Source organism: Micromesistius poutassou, assembly GCF_964030765.1.
Source record: "Micromesistius poutassou genome assembly, chromosome: 6".
Lineage (NCBI taxonomy): Eukaryota > Metazoa > Chordata > Actinopteri > Gadiformes > Gadidae > Micromesistius > Micromesistius poutassou.
In genome coordinates, this window is record NC_140276.1 from 3,571,070 (window position 1) to 3,590,493 (window position 19,424).

The 19,424-nt window shown below is 41.6% G+C and overlaps 3 protein-coding genes across 3 annotated transcripts; 2 read left to right on the top strand and 1 right to left on the bottom strand.

Moving 5' to 3' along the window:
- Positions 1-954: 954 nt before the first annotated feature.
- On the bottom strand, positions 955-8,736 carry slc30a9 (solute carrier family 30 member 9). Its single transcript, XM_084469353.1, has 19 exons — positions 8,649-8,736; positions 8,041-8,187; positions 7,727-7,894; positions 7,437-7,460; positions 7,301-7,348; positions 7,070-7,169; positions 6,509-6,601; positions 6,274-6,356; positions 6,090-6,148; positions 5,653-5,720; positions 4,879-5,037; positions 4,624-4,759; positions 4,353-4,392; positions 4,195-4,266; positions 3,901-4,008; positions 3,570-3,735; positions 3,090-3,219; positions 2,821-2,934; positions 955-2,550 (listed from the first exon to the last, which is right to left on the bottom strand). Exons 2-19 carry the CDS (start codon positions 8,144-8,146, stop codon positions 2,506-2,508), a joined length of 1,719 nt encoding a protein of 572 aa, XP_084325479.1. The 5' UTR covers positions 8,147-8,187; positions 8,649-8,736; the 3' UTR covers positions 955-2,505.
- A 908-nt stretch (positions 8,737-9,644) lies between these two features.
- Positions 9,645-11,388, top strand: pin4 (protein (peptidylprolyl cis/trans isomerase) NIMA-interacting, 4 (parvulin)). Its single transcript, XM_084470004.1, has 4 exons — positions 9,645-9,768; positions 9,917-9,987; positions 10,389-10,508; positions 11,001-11,388. The coding sequence occupies exons 1-4, from the start codon at positions 9,696-9,698 to the stop codon at positions 11,157-11,159; spliced, it is 423 nt and encodes a 140-aa protein (XP_084326130.1). The 5' UTR covers positions 9,645-9,695; the 3' UTR covers positions 11,160-11,388.
- A 510-nt stretch (positions 11,389-11,898) lies between these two features.
- faf2 (Fas associated factor family member 2) lies at positions 11,899-16,457 on the top strand. The gene is made up of 11 exons (XM_084468989.1): positions 11,899-11,998; positions 12,739-12,807; positions 12,943-13,077; positions 13,262-13,338; positions 13,419-13,557; positions 13,660-13,745; positions 13,842-13,933; positions 14,149-14,326; positions 14,609-14,780; positions 14,872-15,015; positions 15,171-16,457. Exons 1-11 carry the CDS (start codon positions 11,936-11,938, stop codon positions 15,351-15,353), a joined length of 1,338 nt encoding a protein of 445 aa, XP_084325115.1. The 5' UTR covers positions 11,899-11,935; the 3' UTR covers positions 15,354-16,457.
- Positions 16,458-19,424: the final 2,967 nt, after the last annotated feature.

The following is a 19,424-nucleotide window of genomic DNA, read 5'->3' on the forward strand; positions in this document are numbered from 1 at the left end:
GATATGTGGGAGAGATTCAAACCGTGGTGGACCACTGCTTCTGTTCCCCTAACTGGCGTTAAACGGGGAAGCGTACACCCAATATATTTTGCATATACAAATTCCCCCCTTTTTTTTAATTCTACGTAGACGTAGAATACGATCGATACGAGCGATTTCTAACAATAAAAACCTCACATCGCAATGGAAACACGGTTAGCCCACAGAACATGATGTAGATACCGTTCTCCCATTTTTTGCACCCCTGAGAAGACGCTACACGGTTATTTACACCGGGAGCATGTTGATCCTGAACGGCACAATGCATGACCTGGAGACGGGGGGAAGACACGGAGGAAAACGAAAAATGGGCAGTGGCACGGGCACAATTGACTTGGGAATGGTATGACGAGACATGACACCGAGATGTGCGGCAACACCCAAATGGTAGACAACATTTAATGGTTAAAACCTGCAAACGACGGGAGTCCTTTTAATATTTCCGTGCTCCGGTGTCCGGTTGAAATTCTACGGTTGTTCGATGAGATTAGGTATGGTCCAGCAGCGATGTTGTCTGTGCGCAATGTTATCAACGGTCGGTCAATGCGCAGACTGGTTAAAAATGACTGCTTTTTTTTTTATTGACGTCAGCGTAGGCTACTCCGCTCCTCGCCTCCTCCACCCTACAAGGGCTCCATCTAACGGGCTTTGCCTCACAGCATCCCTGCCCCCATCATCAAACAGCCATACTAACTGTACTTGTACTTATATATAAATTATATGATGTATACATTGATAATTGTATTAAATCAGCACATGACCTTGAAATGATTTATGATTTGATCAAAATTTCAATTAGAAATTAGCCCCCTCCCCTCCCGAAAGCTTTCCCATAAATTAAGCAAGACGTCATCTTCCCTTTGCACCTGTTAAATATTGTGTGTATATATATAAAAAGATCCCCACAAGGAAAGATTCAAAGCAAATAATTTTAATAAATTAACTGAAATGTATTCAAAGAATTTCAGCATTACATGGTCTAACATTAAGGAAATATTACATAATCAGTTAACATCTGAAAATATATATATCTGTATAACCACCTGCCTAACCAGCTCTTGGAATGCAGTGTGGTCTGTTGAAACAAGCCTCATTCACAGATCATCACCCACTGCATTCTTCAAAGACCAGCCTGTGACTCAGTGCAGACAATTAACGTCAGACTCAAAGTACATTGGATGTTGGGTTCGGCAAGTCAAAATATGATTTATTATCCACACGGTTAACCCATGTCCATAATGTACACCACAACACATCACCCTCCAAAATAAATCATAGATAAAATATAAACTGTAGCGGACCCTTATTTACAGGTGAAACCGGGCGTCATTGTGTTGGTCCAGTCTGGAAGAGGGCCATCCAGTGGAACTCTTTGGAACAATACAATCGAGTCATACACTGACAGCCTGCCACCCCTTGCATTAGATGCGTATGTTGCAGCAGCAGCGTTTAGTCTTCCAGAAGATGCAAAAGCAAGCAGAAATGGTGGGGGGGGTTGCAGTTAGTGAATAATGTCCTTGTCAACAAGCAGTTAGAGACTTTAACGTAAAAAAATATGGATATGATTTCACATTTGCATTATTTTTTTCATTGTCCTTTTTCAAGTGCGTCTCCCTCAGTAAAAGGCTCTTAGAAATGTGAGGGTGATCTTAAGTGCTGCTCAGGGGTTCTCAAACAATTTGCGTACCGGTTTCTGTGTTGAGATTCATCCATTCAATACATTGACTATAGAGTTAGATAGAATAGCCAATAGTCTCTTCTTTATACTGTTTATCACAATTGTTCCTTTGTACTAATAATGAACCTACAGTAGCCTTATCTATGTATACAACATGTATATTATTTAAAATAAAAAGAAGTACTAATGTTATTTGCATTTTGAAAATGTGAAACCTGCAACCAAATTCAAACACATTCATGTCGGAATTGGATCACACGCCAAGATACAAACGTGAAACAGCTCTACAGGAAGTCGAAAAGATGGAAATGTGGAAAAATGATGGAAAAGGAAAAGACTGGTTAAGACTGGTTAAGACTGGTTCCACATGTGTGCACACACGCACACACACACACACACACACACACACACACACACACACACACACACACACACACACACACACACACACACACACACACACACACACACACACACACACACACACACACACACACACACACACACACACGATCAAGTACCACTAACCGATCGCAAAGGTGGACATACGCACAATACTTTCCAAGGACTGTTGACTGACCATAGCACTACACTACAGTAAGGCTGGTTGAGGGGTATGCTGAGGGAGGCTAAGCTGTAAGGGTCGATGGCAGGAAGAAAGGGTGGCAGATTTGTGGGCGGCAAGGAGAATGGCCCTGCCTCTCGTCAGCTCCTCCTCTCTCTTGTTCCAACAGCAGGGGGACGTTGGCTCAGTGAAAGCCCTTCCTTATGCGGAGCTCCACTGGACGTTACAGGATCTCCAAGTCCACGTGGCGAACCTCCGGGTTACGTTGCTGCATGGGAGCACCATGAATTAGGACAAAAAAAATCACTATACGCATTTATTAAATAGCACATTTGTGAAGATAGTAACATTGGGTCAATGCTATTGGGTCGTCCCCATTCCAATATGCTTTAACCCTTATTCACAGATACTATACGAGATATTAAAAGCTGGAGTGGAAAGGTAATTGGAAGCATGTCCCTGCCCGTATGGACATAATAAGACTAAAAAGGGGCTATAACGGTGAGTAAAAATGTAAAAGGGAGGGCCGGTTCTGCACCTTGAGCTCCTTCTCCAAGCGGTCCACCTCAGCCCCCAGGGTGTCGATGATGTTCTCCCCGTGCTTCAGCATGAAGTTCTCCAAGTCCTCCGACGTCTTCACCAGCTGGATTTCCTACAAACACCCAGCCGACCGATGTAAAACGTGGGATCACATGGAAACACGGTCGCTCTTAAACTATATTTGGATCCATATGCATGAAGGTAGGATTTTTTAAATCATTAATACTACATAAACATGTATGGAAAGTAGGTGGGACGCTGACGTACGTTGAGAATCTGATCGATGTCCTGCTTCTCCAGGTAAGACCGCGTCACCACCCTCCCGTCAAAGTCTACTTCCGCCTTGAAGCGCACCTTGCTGAGGCCCAGGTCGGTGGCCTTCACGTCGTGGATGGCCCTGGGGAGAAGAAAAATAAAAACACGAATTTGAGTCAACATGGTTAGATCCTGTAATAAGATTCAACCTCAACAACGTGACAGCCAATCTTGTAACCCCCCCCTTCAACACACACAAATTTTTGAAAACCTTGAGTCAGTCTATTTTGGGTGCTGAAGGTGAAAGTTAGAAAGGCCCACCACACAACACAGTCATTGTTTATGAATGTACATGTGTGTACGTGTGTGTGTGTGTGTGTGTGTGTGTGTGTGTGTGTGTGTGTGTGTGTGTGTGTGTGTGTGTGTGTGTGTGTGTGTGTGTGTGTGTGTGTGTGTGTGAGTGTGTGTGAGTGTGAGTGTGTGCGTGCGTACCTGACAGCTGGGTCGTTCTCTAAGAACTCAGTGAGTTTCTGCACGTGTTCGGCCTGTATGGAGCGTCCAATCAAGGCCTCCGTGTTGGTGTAGATGAGGAAGGCTGAGACGGCCCCCAGCAGGGTGCCCACCCCAATGGACCCCAGGCTGTCGTAGTAGGGGTTACCTGGTGGGTTGCCAGACATATGGAAGGATGAGGAAGAGGAAATGACACAGCCTTTTTGGGATGACATCACATTAAATAATAACATATTTAGTAATAACTATCTAATAGAGGCTGCTAAAGAAGCAGTATTAGGTCCATAGCCCACGACCCTGTCATTACACGTACCTGTGAGGGAGGTGAGCCCCATGCAGCTTGCGGCCATAATGACCCCCAGAACAGCAGCAGCATCCTCCAGCAGCACTACATTAGTGCTTGGGTCTCGACTCTGCATCACTGTACACACACACAGAAACACAACCCAGAGTGAGGTTCCTTCTGGCATCCCTCTTAAAGGTTGAGAACATCAAGAAGCCGTTTATGGATAAATAAATATAAAAACACATGAATATTATGATATGTGTAGTAAGGAATAAGCCATAAATGAGTACATACATAAATTGTTGATATAAAAATGTGTACCGTATTCATAAAATGAGATTCCATGTTCACGGGCGCTCTTCTTTATTTCGTTGATGGCAACTAGTAGTGTAGCTGAAAAATACAACAGTTTGGTGAGTAAAAACGAAATATCTTAAAAAGATATGGGGAGAAGTGCTAGATTCACTATAAAACCTTACCTCCTTCGGAGACCAAGGAGCCAGCCAAGATACAGTAGGCCTTTAAGAGAGAAATAAGGATTCACTAATAGGAGTTTATATATTAATACATTTGGAAGACTCTTATCCAAAGCAAACCAATGAATTCAGACACATTGAAACACAAGCAGATAGGGGCTAGGCATCTTGCACAAGGATGTGAGGGGTTAGGCTCTGGACATTGGAGATCAAACCAAGAACATAACTGCCGTCTTGCCGTGATTAAGACATGAGGATGAACAGAGCCACTGACCCACAAGAGGGACTCCATTTGCTGTGGGTGAAGCAGTCCCATGATGCCGTGGTACCAGGAGAGACCGGCTCCCATCATGAAGATGCCCACTCCACTGATGAGGGAGGCAATGTAACGCATGTTGGAGAAGCCATACCTAAAGACAGGAACACACACACACACACGTTTTGGGTATCTGACCTAATTGAACGATCAGAGAGTAGCCCACCTTGGACTAAAATGTGTTTCTCTTAATGAAAGTTAGTTTGAACCTACGGATGCACAGCGTCGGGGTTGCGGACAGACTGGCTGATCCCCAGGGCCAGCAGGGCTTGGTTGCAGGTGTCGGCCAAGGAGTGGATGGCTTCAGAGAACATGCTGGCTGATCCAGTATACACCCATGCCAGGAGCTTGAAGAAGAAGTTCAGCCCATTGCTGTGGACAGAGATAGGAGGTTTTAAAGGTTTGAATGGGATAGTATGTATAGCCCTACCAAGGGGCTCAGGTTAACTGGCAACTGTGTACTTTTATGCAGTTAAGGCTGTTGCTGCACTTCTTGAATATACACTGGTTAATTACACTTGCATATTCACGAGTAGGCTTAAACCCTTTAATCCGTCTGCCAGGAATGCTAATTTGTTCAACATTTTATGAAGCAAACATTTGGTCGTAGTACAACTATTTCAATGCTTCAGGCTTGGAGAAATCTTGAGATGTTGGTCTGTGTCTAGTAACTAGACATGTGCAGTAAAACACGTGACTGCACATGCTTCCTAACTCAATCATCCTAATCTAAGCAGCCACGGACATTCATCATGTGAGATCGTCGTCCTACACATTCTTGAACCCTAACCCTTCCATTTAGCCTACCGTTTATGTTAAATGTCAGCTCATTTTGTTTTATTGTCACTGGCGTAGTGATATTACTTCAGCTTTTGGTACTCTTGATCTTGTGACCAATGTGAAGATAGTATACTGTTCCTCACTATAAACACACACAGTTTTCTTAGATTTGATATGGAAATAGCGCTCATGGACATAACAACTTACATACAAATAGCGACCATAACCACTTTCCCTGGACCTTGCAGAAACGTTGCTCTCACGTTTGATCGAGGCTATATTTACAAGAAAGAAGGAAGAAAAAGCAAGCGTTTAAAAAGGTAGCATATTGGAAATGAACATCAAAATGTAATGTCATTCTAATCTGTGTTGCCGGAGAATGCTAGAAAACATGCAAGTGAACATGCTAGTAGAGTGCAGTGCTGTATAGTGAAGAGCAGTACTGGAAAACAGAAGGCTATTGTCATGTAGATAGACGGACTGTCCAAACAAGACACAATGGGGGGAAAAGGTTGGGTGGACACCATGGAAGCTCTCTGGGAACCATGATGAGGCAATCAAAACAAGTTGGTTCTGGGATTTACTAGTGATCCGATGGGGGGAGAGATCAAAAGAAACTTTGTTGGCAACATCTGTGCGCTCACCTTAGTGTTTCCCCAGAAGTCTTTATATTCTTTCAGCAACTGCTGATTTCGATAAATATCTGCAGAAAACAAGCCTCATTGTAAAGGTCTATGTGATTAAAGGTGGAGACATATGACAAGTGTGTTAAGAATGTGGAACTGGATTAATAATGTGTCCTTGTATAGTTGACAGGGAAACACCTACTCTCTTGGTATTCCTGCTCAACCACTTTCCTGAGTTTCCTCTCTCTGGCCAGAGCTTCTGGACTTCCCCATACATCGAGCGCTCTGGGAATCAAATGTAATGTAAATAACATACAACAAATGTGTGATAATGGTATGGGTTGTGGTCTGAGCTAGAATGATGAGGTGAGGAAATGGGTGGGTTGAGCGTTACAAAAGGAGATGGGACTCTGGCGAGGGGAAGTGTGTCTACTAACTTGGCTTCGACGTCGGAACGCAGGAAGACCGTGAAAGCCTCCGTGTCATCATGCGGGCTCCGCCTCCGAATCTTCCGCAACTGCTCAAGGTCACTATAGGAGAAAACAAAAATAAATGCACCCAAAGTCGAGTCAGCTGGAATTTAAACACTGAGACTCAAAATACACACATCGTAATCACACATGCCAGATTACGATCATGCAAGACTTATTACCACGTTTAATTGGGTTAATTTGCTCTTGAAGAACAGCATCAATGGCCGTGTTAGAGCAACGCTCCAATACGATGCTAGTTAATCACTGTGGTGAGTTCACTCATTAACTAAACCAAAACCGTAACAAAGCTTCAGTATGCCACCATTTCCTGTTGGGAGTCGAGTGCAGTGCACTGAATACACAAAATCCAAGACAGGGAGCTGCAGTGCAATAGCCCATGCTAGGAAGCGTCTATGCACACCGTTTTATTGCTTTGCTGTTGATGTCATGGATTTATCAATTCATGATAAATCGTGTGTTTCATTGAATGAAAAGCGTTTGTGGGTATTGGTCAACGGGACTAACCTGGGCTTAAGACAGAATTCATTCATGGCTCTCACCGCCGTGATGAAGTTGTTCTGCGTGTACTTGGATCCATACTCTCGTTTCTTCAGGACAGCTCGTACTGCACACAAACAGGGTCATATTCTTCAATGCATTGCTGTATGAATTTCACTCAGACATTGGTCGAGTCTGACTGCAACTACTTAAACCCCCATAATGTTGAGGAACCCTTCATCTAGTATTCAAAATTACCTTTGACCTGTATCGTTTCTGTTTTAGTCAACCCCAGGAGTGTTCCACCTGAAGAAGGAAAACAAATATAATTCATACATTTAATTCATACGATGTATATAATGTAAAATGCAGACATGATAAAAGGCAAACTTACCAGCGGTGCTTGCTGCTGTTGGGGCTGATGGGCATTAGGAAAAATATGTCAGCCATTAAGAAACAATAGCGATCAATCACGAGTGACATTCTCTTATGGATGCAATATATTCCTCAATAAGGTTTGGGGAGAAACGACCAACAGAGCCGTAGTAAGCCGTAGTAAATACATTGTTTGTAAGACCTTATAATAAGCAATATAATGACCATATTACAGAGTAATCATCCCAAATTGTTAAAAACACTTATGACCAAACTGCTAAGTATTGTTTATAAAAAGCAAGGTCTTACCAGACAGCACCTTCTCTGTGCTCGGGACGTTAACCGGCACTTGTTTAGGAGGCCCATCCTTACTGTCACCAGAGGTACAGTAGTAGTGTAGCTGGCCTAGACATGGAGATGCTACACGACAGTCTGGCAGGCGAAACCATACGTTGGTCAGGCCTCCCCCTTGCCAACCTGTTGAGGCGATAAAAGTTAAAACATACCGGTTTTGTCCATTGGTAGCGTTGCCAGCCACACAGGTTAGAGACTAGTAACATGGCGAATGAATGACAAGTGCATAGACTAACGTTAGATGCGGATTAAGTCATATAGAGCCCCACCAGACAGCTGCGGAGTCCTCGGTAATCGGTGTGACAGAGACGCTCTGTGCTGCAAAGAGACCCTGCAGAAAACATACCATGGTCGCTTTACCAGGATCGGGATCATCCTCGCTCCTGCGGGGGTTTGTAGAGTGGTGTGGGGGTTGTCTGAAAGGAAAACCGTCCCGTGAATTTCTGGTGAGCAGTTAATAAGCCCAGTAAAGAGTCAACCAAGGTAACTGTTAACCTGCAACGTCACAGAGCCCTTGCAGAATGTGCTCCCAGTCCACTGATGAGGGACACCATGAAATATGTCACTTGTCAACATGAAGCCGTATCAATGAATACTTACATCAATTCAAAAGTTAACCGTTTGACCATCAGGGGATTGACAAAGTTTCCTTGAAGAAACACATCATATTATTTGCCGTATGTTCTGGCTACTAGCAAGAACATACGGCTGCTAACCCTAGCCTGGTAGCTAGCTACAGATCCAGAAAGTTAGCTAGCACCATTGGTTCACATTTGCCAGTCATAGTAGCTGACGATCATATATCGTTACTTTAAAGATAGCTCAACCTCATGGCTGTACGCTCGATTTTGACTTATGAGTTATTCCAGATGCTCACCTTCTTATGGAAGTGTTTGTTCCGCATAATCCGAGTCCATTCTGAAGTACTGGCCAAAGTGAAGGCAGCGCCACTGTGCGTGGACGTCAGTACACAGAAAAACAATTACAACTGACAACCACCGCGAGAACTTGGAGAAGCGTTATTAAAATCCCAGCCATACGTTACATAGTATCGCGATAGCACAATAAATATTATGTACAGCAAGGTCATTTCATTGCTTAATTTAAACCTTTATTGCCCTTCGCATGAAAACCTAAAGTGATTAAGTATGAAGGAATAAAATAGGAAGATATAATTGTATCAATTGAATCAGTAATGTTGTATCTGCGTTTTTATTAATTTTGTCTGATTCTGTAATCACCGTTTACAGAGACGAACGTATCCTTGATTTGTTTATTCATTAATTTACGTTGAATGTTGATCATGTGTATCAATGAATCATTTAATCAACTAATAAACGTAATATTACGAAAATGTATGATGAAATGAAATGAAAGTGTGTGTGTGTGTGTGTGTGTGTGTGTGTGTGTGCGTGTGCGTGTGCGTGCGTGCGTGCGTGCGTGCGTGTGTGCGTGTGTGTGTGTGTGTGAGAGAGAGATAAACTGGATTGAAAGATCTCTGAGGTAAGTTAAACTATGGTTCAAACGTAGTAATCTATACTGGTTCAGAACCAGTGGTTCTACTAGTGAGCCGAAAGCTCAAACAAATAATAATCCTGCCACAAGGGGGCAGCGGTAGGCCATTATGTCACCACATGAAGCTAAAAGTGAAATGCTCGTTTTGCAAAACATCCAGCCAAGTTTAGTGGGTGTCGCCAAAGATAACATTAATTAAAAAACAATGATGATGATGACAAAGACCGTAATACTAAAATTGCTGTTTCAAAAGGAGTTGTTTTGTTGTGTTTAGTATGCGCATGCGCATGCGCGTGCGCTCCACTTGACAGGAACTCCGTAGCGCATGTTTACCACAGCATTCAAAGAGCTCACATTAACGTGCTTACTCCGTTGTATGTATTCTAAAAGAAAAACACGTTGCTAGATAATGCCACCAAAGGGGAAAGGTGGGAAGGAGGGGAAAGGTGGGAAGGAGGGGAAAGGTGGTAAGGGGGGTAAAGGTAGGCATTGGCAAACCCGTTTTGTTGGAACTTTTGTGAGATCACATCGTTGATGTTCATGGTTAATTCGATAGCATGCACTTCACAATGAATGAAATAGTCACTCTGATTAAACATTATTTAATTGAATATGCCTTATTATTCACAGCTCCTGCTGCCTCCGGAAGTGGAGATTCAGACAAAAACGAAAAAGCACCGAAGGGTGGTACTGCTGTGAAGGTAACCACGATATGGCCATTCTGTATACGAATATCATAGGAATATAACCCAACGAGGAGCTTCGTATTAACACGTAAAACAGTGTTCAGTCAAGATGTAACTGTCATCACTTTTTATTTGCTGTCTTCAGCAGCCAGTAGTGTGTTCATTTGTACGCATAATGTGTGAGTGCGACCCTGGCCTTTCTAAAAGCTTCATCACTCCTTGTGTCAATTTTGGCCTTGCACAACTATTATTGGTATGATACAATAAATGATTTGCAGGATGGAGGAACAGTCACTACTGTTACTTTCAGGCCTGACTAAGCATCACTTGTTAAATGTCAGCTGTGGTTTGCTGTTGCCCATCACTTAAAGCTAATGAGGTAATCTTTTTTTTTTTTTACGTGCATATTTCCCTAGGTCCGGCATATCTTATGTGAAAAACATGGGAAATGCATGGAGGCCATGGAAAAGTTAAAGGCTGGTGTTCGATTCAGCGAAGTAGCTACACAATATAGTGAAGACAAAGCCAGACAAGGAGTAAGATCATGCATTATTGACAAAAAAAAACAGATTTACCCTCTCAATCTCATGAACACTTCTTAAAGGAAAATACCGGTCTGGGTGATCAAACCATCTTAACTGTGTCTCCTGGCTTCACTGAAACACCTGTCACCAATATAATTTGTAAAAATGACTGCCAAATAGCATTCAGCGTAAGTGAGCCTATGAGTGTAAACGATGGCCATATAGTTAATATCATTTTGATCCATTATATTGTTAACTTTAAGGTTGTTTTGGTGAAGCCACGAGAGATGACAATGGTTTATAACTCAAACCGGCATTATGATATTCAGAACATATTCTGTTAGAGCTATTTAAATGTTTAATTTGGATGAAAGAGTCATCTTATCTGGTGGGGATGAAAGCCATTAATACAGCAACAATACATCTATTTTAAACATTTATTAATAATTTATTTGAATGATTATGGAATATGCATAAATAAATTATTTGTTTTTGTTTGAACAGGGTGATTTGGGCTGGATGACGCGAGGATCAATGGTTGGACCATTTCAGGATGCAGCATTTGCCTTGCCTAACAGTTCGATGGATAAACCAGTCTACACAGATCCCCCAGTAAAGACCAAACATGGCTACCATATAATTATGGTTGAAGGAAAAAAGTGAATTTTGGAGCTCAAACACTTTGAGCTAATGATGAGTGATCTTTGTGTGATTTGATGTTTTAGGTACACCTGCTGCTATGCAGGTGAACCATCTGCTAGTTTGAGAATGTTTAACAAAAACATTCTCCAATGGGAGCAGATTTCAAATGAAACTCTTTCTTTTTTTGGGGGAGAGTTTCACTTCACTGTTAACAAAAATCATATACAAGAAATTGAATAAAACATTTCTAACCAAAAGTCATTTTTGTTATCTAAGAATGTACCACACAATTCAGTTCTGCTCCGTTCTGTGTAAACCTGCCTCTATACTTTTTGTTTCAAACTATCTGACACCCTGAGTTTCAGATGCTTCAGGGTGTCACTCTAGATCAGAAAGACGCAAATCAAAAACACAAGCAGTGGTGTGAATGTACAAACACAGACATCAGACGGCTTATTTTTTTTTTTTTTACTAGAAATGGATCTATATACATACTACTGATTGATAACTATTAATTCTGATATAATACAATTATCTTGCATATCAAATGAGCCTAAATAAAAAAATAGATAAGTGAAGAAGATGATGGAGCTACAATCTCGTCGGGCCCACATCCCGGGAGCTAGACGGCCGGGCCTAGGTTACTATCAGCAGGTTTTTTTTTGGTGTTTTTTTTACGTCAGTTTACTATCAGCACAGGGTCTTTACGTCAGTTTACTAGGCAGGCTTTTTGCGTCGGTGTACCCTGCGTAGAGTTTTTACGTTCTCACGTCTCGCTTAATGATTGGCGAGGTAAGATGGCGGCGCCAGAGGAGCAAGAGTTATCTCAGGCGCAGACTGAAAAACTCCTTCAATTCCAGGTAGACCCCTCGCAATGTGTCGCGACACCTCCGATTTCATCGTTCTGTACACCGATAGCTGTTTACGGACGCCCGGGCAGTCCGATGTACTGTCCCACCGCGGCGTGAATCAACCCGCTTTTCGTGCAGTCAACTTCAGTACGCTAGCGCCCTACGACAACCGTCAACTTAAGCGTAGCTGCTGTGCTAACTGGGTTAGCTGACTAATGTTAAGCTAACCATTCGAATGACGACCCGGGCGACCCACACTACTACCCTGCACTCTTTTAGACCCGAACGGGCTATCGTCAAACACACTATTAGACGTATCCTCAGTGGACGCGTTTAGCTCCGCGATTAGCCTCTGCAGAATTAGACTAAAGTAACGTTAGCCGGATAACCATGGGATGAACTGTCATGTTGGTTTAAGTTTCGTCCGTACAATAAGTACTGTTATCGTTTAAACTGGTTCAAATGTCCCCCCCCCCCTCCGCAGGACGATATTGTCCATATCAAATCTTCCTCTGGTGTAGCTTGATGACTAGTTCGTCTGCTGGATGGACAGCTAGCATAGCCAGTGGAAAACTAAAGTGACAGTGCATCTTAACCCACTGCTTCTACTGGCTCTAGTCTAGGAAGCTGTATGTGATGGTGATGACCTATCGCTTAATCAACCCTCGCCAGCCACACAACTGAGAGATTTCTTAAGTGTTTGCAATTGGGGTATTATTTGATGGACAACACGTTTTCCTCCCCAACAGGACCTGACTGGCTTGGAGTCCATGGACCAATGTCGTCGTACACTAGAACAGCACAATTGGAACATTGAGGTGATGCGGAAATGAATAGCGTCCCTGTATCTTTTCAGTTTACTGACCAAAGCCTCTACAATACCATGGCAATGTGTTTTTGTCCAGAGGAAATACTTTTAGTTTGAATAGTCGTATACCACTTCTTTGTCACAGGCAGCAGTACAAGACAGACTTAATGAACAGGAAGGAGTTCCAAGTGTGTTTAACCCTCCGCCATCCAGGCCCTTACAAGTCAACACTGCCGACCACAGAGTGTATAGTTACATTGTCTCAAGGCCACAACCACGGGTAGGTCTACATAATCTTTTATCATTTTATGAATTATACCATTTAACATAAAATCGAACAACTTAAGGATGTTAAAGGTTCCGGTCAGTATGATATGGACACATGTTGAGGCTTGCTGCTAGTAATGCACTCCACCCAACATGCACTCAAGTCTTTAATTGTTTCCCAATTTGATTTAATTTAGGGATTACTAGGATGGAGCTACTACTTGATAATGCTACCATTCCGATTGACATACTACACCCTTTTGGATGTATTCAGGTGAGCAGAAGCACTCTTGATTCAGTAGGAGGAGACGGGTAGCTAAAAGGTATTGATCGCACCGTGTCTGTTCCCCTCAGGTTTGCCCTGAGATTTGTACGGCCGGACCCCCGCGGCCGTGTTACCGACCCAGTAGGGGATGTTGTGTCCTTCATTCAAACCTTTGAGGAGAAGTATGGTCGATCACACCCAGTATTTTACCAGGGGACATACAGCCAGGTGAGCTTCACTAAGGACAACTTTCCAGCTGGAAAAAACCCTTCCTCAAGGAATTCCAGTCATTCGAGGCCTAACTCATAATGCTTTGTGTGTTAAAAACAGGCGCTGAATGATGCCAAACGCGAGCTCCGTTACTTGTTAGTGTACCTTCACGGAGAGGACCACCAGGACACTGACGAGTTCTGCCGGTACGCTCTGAAACAATTTTTTTTGGTTGTATTGTGAAAAATCAGTTAATGTTAGTTATCTATCCTGAGGTCTGTTTTTTTATTTCCATTTTTCAGCTCCACATTGTGTACAGAAGAGGTTGTAACCTTCATTAACGCGCGGATGCTCTTCTGGGCATGCTCCACCAGCAAGCCCGAGGGATTCAGAGGTAGTGAAATGTGCTTTTACACACATTATTTGCTTGATTGATTTGTGGTGGTCATGATAGAATGGTTCACTTTCCTTTTTTGTGTCCATCTTGCAGTGCTTCTACGGCACAGTAATGGATAATAATTTGCTTCGTCACTCATCTATACATTTCATTATAATGCTTTTCTGGTCATCCAACTAATACAATCCTGTATGTGTGATCATTCATTTCAGTTTCCCAGGCGCTGCGCGAGAACACCTATCCATTCCTGGCCATGATAATGCTGAAGGACCGAAAGATGACTGTTGTGGGCAGACTAGAAGGGCTGGTTCAGCCAGAAGACCTCATCAACCAACTCAACTTCATCATGGAAGCCAACCAAACATATCTGGTGTCAGAGCGTCTGGAGCGGTAGGGGACACATGTCACATAGCACTTGAACGTTGACTTTTGAGCCCATCTGCATGGGAGTGAGAATTCAGTTGGAACTACTCTTGTGACCAATCATAAGTGTTTGGTCTAGTGTTTTGGTTTGGCCATGAGTTTGCGTCTACTTGTACACTGACAAAAGATTAACTTGCTATACATGAGACAACTATAATCTTGAAATATTTTTCAGGTTTCAATAGATGTTGTCTAGGTGTGGGTTGACCTCTCCTACAACTGCAGGTTGTGTGTATGTATGTGTTTCAGGGAGGAGAGGAACCAGACCCAAGTGCTGAGACAGCAGCAGGACGAGGCCTACCTGATGTCTCTCCGCGCTGACCAGGAGAAAGACCGAAAGAAGAGGGAGGAGCAGGAGCAGAAGAGACAAGAGGAGGAGCTGGTCCTACAGAGTGCTCTAGCCGAGGAGCGGAAGCGAAGGGTATGACTTGATGGTGCATTCTTTGAATTCAGCCAATAACAACAATGTTGTTGTCCTCTTGCATTCATCGTTGTATTTGCCGTGGCTGCAGAACCTCGAGGAGGAGAAGGAGAGGAAGTCCGAATGTCTTCCTCAGGAGCCTCCCGCAGATGATCCAGAGAGTGTCAAGATAGTTTTCAAGCTGCCCAACGACACACGAGTAGAGAGACGCTTCCTGTTTGATCAGTCACTGACGGTAGGTCTCCTACTCAAGCATGAGAAATGTGCCAAGTTAAAATAATCAAAGCCTCAGTTAACGGGCCCAAGTCATTTACAGGGGTGTTGGTTGGGGTAGCTACCCCCCCTCCTCTTATTCTGTGTGTCTCAAACTGTCTTTCTCTCCCCTTGCAGGTTATATATGACTTCCTGTTCTCTTTGAAAGAAACCCCAGAGAAGTACCAGATAGTCACAAACTTTCCCCGTCGAGTCTTGCCCTGCCTCCCCACCGAGGAGCAGCCCAACCCCCCCACCCTGAAGGAGGCAGGACTCAGCCGCTCAGAGGTCCTTTTTGTTCAGGACCTCACAGACGATTAACAGTGAACTCTTCCTGTTTGGAAGACCCCCGCCCCCCCCCCCCCCTGCCCTCTCCCCCCAAGACCCCTTTCTCTCCACCCCAGTCACCCTTTTTCTTTTTTCTTTTTTTTTGGTTAATGGCCGTTCATGCTCATGGGATTCTTGTGGAGAAATTGCTAACCTTGGAAAAACACATTTTAACGCCCTGATATGCCGACCACATTTGGTGGAGTTGACGGGGTTCCCGATAGCCTGAAGATTCCTGCATTTTATTGAATAAATATAAACTTCTTTGGAAGTCTGTTCGTGAACTCATGGAGGTCGGTGTGAACAAATATCTGTGTCCCAGCTCTGTATCCTTTGCTACCTATACTATACTTTTATTTAATTTTTTTAGTTATTTGAAAACCAGTGGCCCTGCCATTCCTTTCATTGTTTCAATTAAAAAAATATCTTCACCAAAATATAAGAAAATGGTAGATTAATTTAAAGACAAAACTGTCATTGGATGGCTGGTGTATGATTCTGAGAACATGGCTGCAGGATACATTATGGAAATAAATTATAAATATTTAAAGTACATGAAATCCCAATTTTAAACCTTTTGCCTTACAATTGCATATGTGCTTCTCACATAGTGACTGACCCCTATAGAAATGGTCTGGACTCTGGTTTATTTGCCATGATTGTGATTTCAACTTGTTGTGCAGAGCCAGTGTGTTATTTTCCAATCGTGTGTGTAGATCTGGGAACAGAAAAATGTGGAAAACCTGTTCTAAGTGAGCCATACTCTGTACATAGGTTAGTTATTTAAAGAAGAATCCCAACAACAACAAATTGTATGCTTTCCCATTGACTCATAAACGGACCATATGTGGGATGGTTGCTACCGGTATATACAAATGCAGACTGACTCATAACAATATTTTGAAAATACAGCAAAATGTAAACGGACCACAGCTTTTACATGGTTTTATGTAGTGTAGTAGTCTGCCCATAATGTGCCTGTGGTTATTCATCGATTCCCATTTTGCCTGACTTAACATCTGAATGGGCTGGTCATGTAAAAATGTAATTTTCCAATTCTAAATTAAATATTGAAAAATGTGGGTTCATTCAACTACACTTATATCTGATCTGTTCCATTTTTTTTTTAAGTCTGACGTAGATGTGTTTTTTATTTTTTATGTGAATGACTTGCAAAATTAATTGCATACTATGCAGCATTTTCCCTAATTTATTTTGGTTCATGTTTGTAAAAACAAATCTACCACTATTATCAGTTGCTCCCGAGGGGAATTTATCTACTGCCATTTGCGCTCTTGTATTGTCGAAGTTTTATAGGGAGAGGAAAAGCCATGCCTAGTTTCACTTACTGCATAAAGTCCTGCCTGCTTCAATGTAGCGTTTCCTGTGGTTTTATCTACATAAATCTTGTCGGGGCACATCCCCCATATTTTCTAACGAATATTTAGTATTCTCGGCAGAAAGCCTGTGCAGTACAGACTTATATGTTATGAGACCGTCACAAGAAATAGTGAAAAAAATTGAAAAGGAAAGCAGAAGTGCATGCCATCACTTTAAGCACATAGCAACTGAGTCATAGTATACATCATACATTTATTAGTGAACAATCCTTTCAAATCAGCCACAATAAAAAAAAGAAAATATGATTGCACTACTTGATAAAGCAGAACTAGCAACTTTCATTTAAAAAAAGTACAAATTTTAAAAATTTCAAACCGTATACAGATGTATATATAATACACTAACTAGTTGTTAATTGCTACAAACAATATGATTCCAATGGAATGAAAAAATTATAGCAGAAGAACTGTATCCTATATATAATATATATTAGTTTTATTTTTTCCTCCACAAAATACAAACATGGCTAAAATGAGGTAACTGTAAATGTGCAAGTACCAAAGCAAAAATCTCTGCCTAACACAGAACACGTGCCCCTGGCTCAGTGGGAGGGTCGGTAATCTGTTATCAAGCCAAGGCCCCCTAGAGGCCAGGGGATGTAAGAACAGTGAACCACTATCCCACCACAGCAAATAACCATCGGTAAACAAATGGCATCAACAAAGCAATTAATACACTACAAATCCCCGATAATGTTTTTTTAGCTGCTTATTGGAACACATTTTTCCACCACACAAGCTGTGAGATTATTCAGTAATTGTTTGCAACAGAAAGACTACAAGACTCTATTTTATAATTCTTCTTAAAGATTGTGATTACTTATGTCTTACAGGGAGGTTACATATTGATTTTTATTTAATAGGGTAGTTGTCATCAATAAAATACATACTCAAAATAAGAGTGCTAAATTTAAGCGAATTAGGTGAACAATAAATTGTATATTGATACACTAAGTGAAGGAGCCTATCAAAGGCAGGTGCAGTATTACACTGAAATTAGTATGAATATAGAATTATGTTTTAAATTGCTTAAACTATACTGATTTTTTTTTAAACTGACAATGTTACAGATATCGGTATAACATGCTTTTTAAGAATACATAGGATCCATGACAAACTAATGCATTCACGCCAGTGACAGTTATACCTAAAGCAGAACATCTAGCACCTTTTCACTATGGCTTTTGATAAACTACAGTAGTTTCAGAGCATGTATTTTTCAGTCATTTGGGCAAAAACATTAACACGGTGAATTTAAGAGTTCAAATCATGGGTTTCAAGACCATTTACATTTTTTTCTCCTTAAAAAGAAAAGTTAACAAAAAAAGAAAGCGCATAAAATCTTGTAGTCATTCAGTTCTATTACAAATGTGTGCAGTACGATGCATGGCAGTTATCAGCTGAGCGTTTTAAGATCTGAAGCCAACTAGAACAAAAACTCTGTTGGGATCTGGTCGACAAGCATGCATATTGTGCCCCGTTTACATTGTTCACCAGATTCTCTAGATATCTTCCATCCGCCTATTTTTAAAATGATGTCTTTTTTTTTCTTCTTTAAAATCATGCAACGCCTCTGAAGTAGTTTTGGAAGTGATTTAGGTAGGATAATGTGCACCATAGCACATGTTTAAAATGGCATCACAACCCCTATGTCTTAACATGTGGTTAAAGTACAAGAACAGAAGGTAAACAGGTTTGAATAATACACTTGTAATGAGTTGCAGTGTATACATTGCCTCTTTTCTGTGAATATTCATAACTTCTTTATTATCTTTTCTTCTTGCATGCCTGTCTTTAAATTAGGTTAATTGTACTATTTTTGACAGAAAAGAATATAGAAGAATTGTTTACATGACAATATGGTCTGAGAAAAAAAAAAAAAGTTTAAATATACCCTTTCATGGCATCTTTTCCATTTGAAATGGACTGTTTTCCTTTGTTTTTATATGTTGAGAGGCCCTGAGTATTTTTTTTCACTTACAATATAAGCCAGCAAATAGATATTATGTACACATAGGTTAATTCTCAAAGCTGTGGGTTTAACGCATTAAATGGCTTCTTTTTACTTGGAAGGTGGCACACACACACATTAAAAACGCAATAGCGTGATTAAAAAAAAGAAAAGTAAATGGCATCCCTTTCCACAAACACCATGGATTTAAAAAACGCCTGTTAGTGCATCTTGGGACAGTTATAGTGAAACAATAGCCACCCACCCTCCCCCCAACCACAATTCACCAAGTTTGGAAGTGAATTCCCAGGCAGAGAACAAGAAGTCTAAACAGTGCAACTACTCAACAACTCCAGCTCATATTGTCATATTAATTCATCTCTGTCCACTCAGGGCTGTGACAGATGTAGCAGAAGTGTCCCCAGTGACTTCTACTAAGAAAGGGTTTTCAACATTCTTTAGTCTTCAAAACAAGCCATTCTATCGAAGAGCATTCACGCCAAAAGCTACACATACTATTTACTGTGACCGTTGCCAGGGGCTATACCTGACCAAGTTTGCTGGAATTAAAGAATTAAAAACACCATACACAAAAAACTATGTTAGTGCTCCAACTGATTCCTTCGATGCATTTTTTTCTCTACTGGACTAAAACCAATAAATAAACTTAAAAAACATACACAAAACGGAATACCTTTTCAAAAAGAGGGTTAA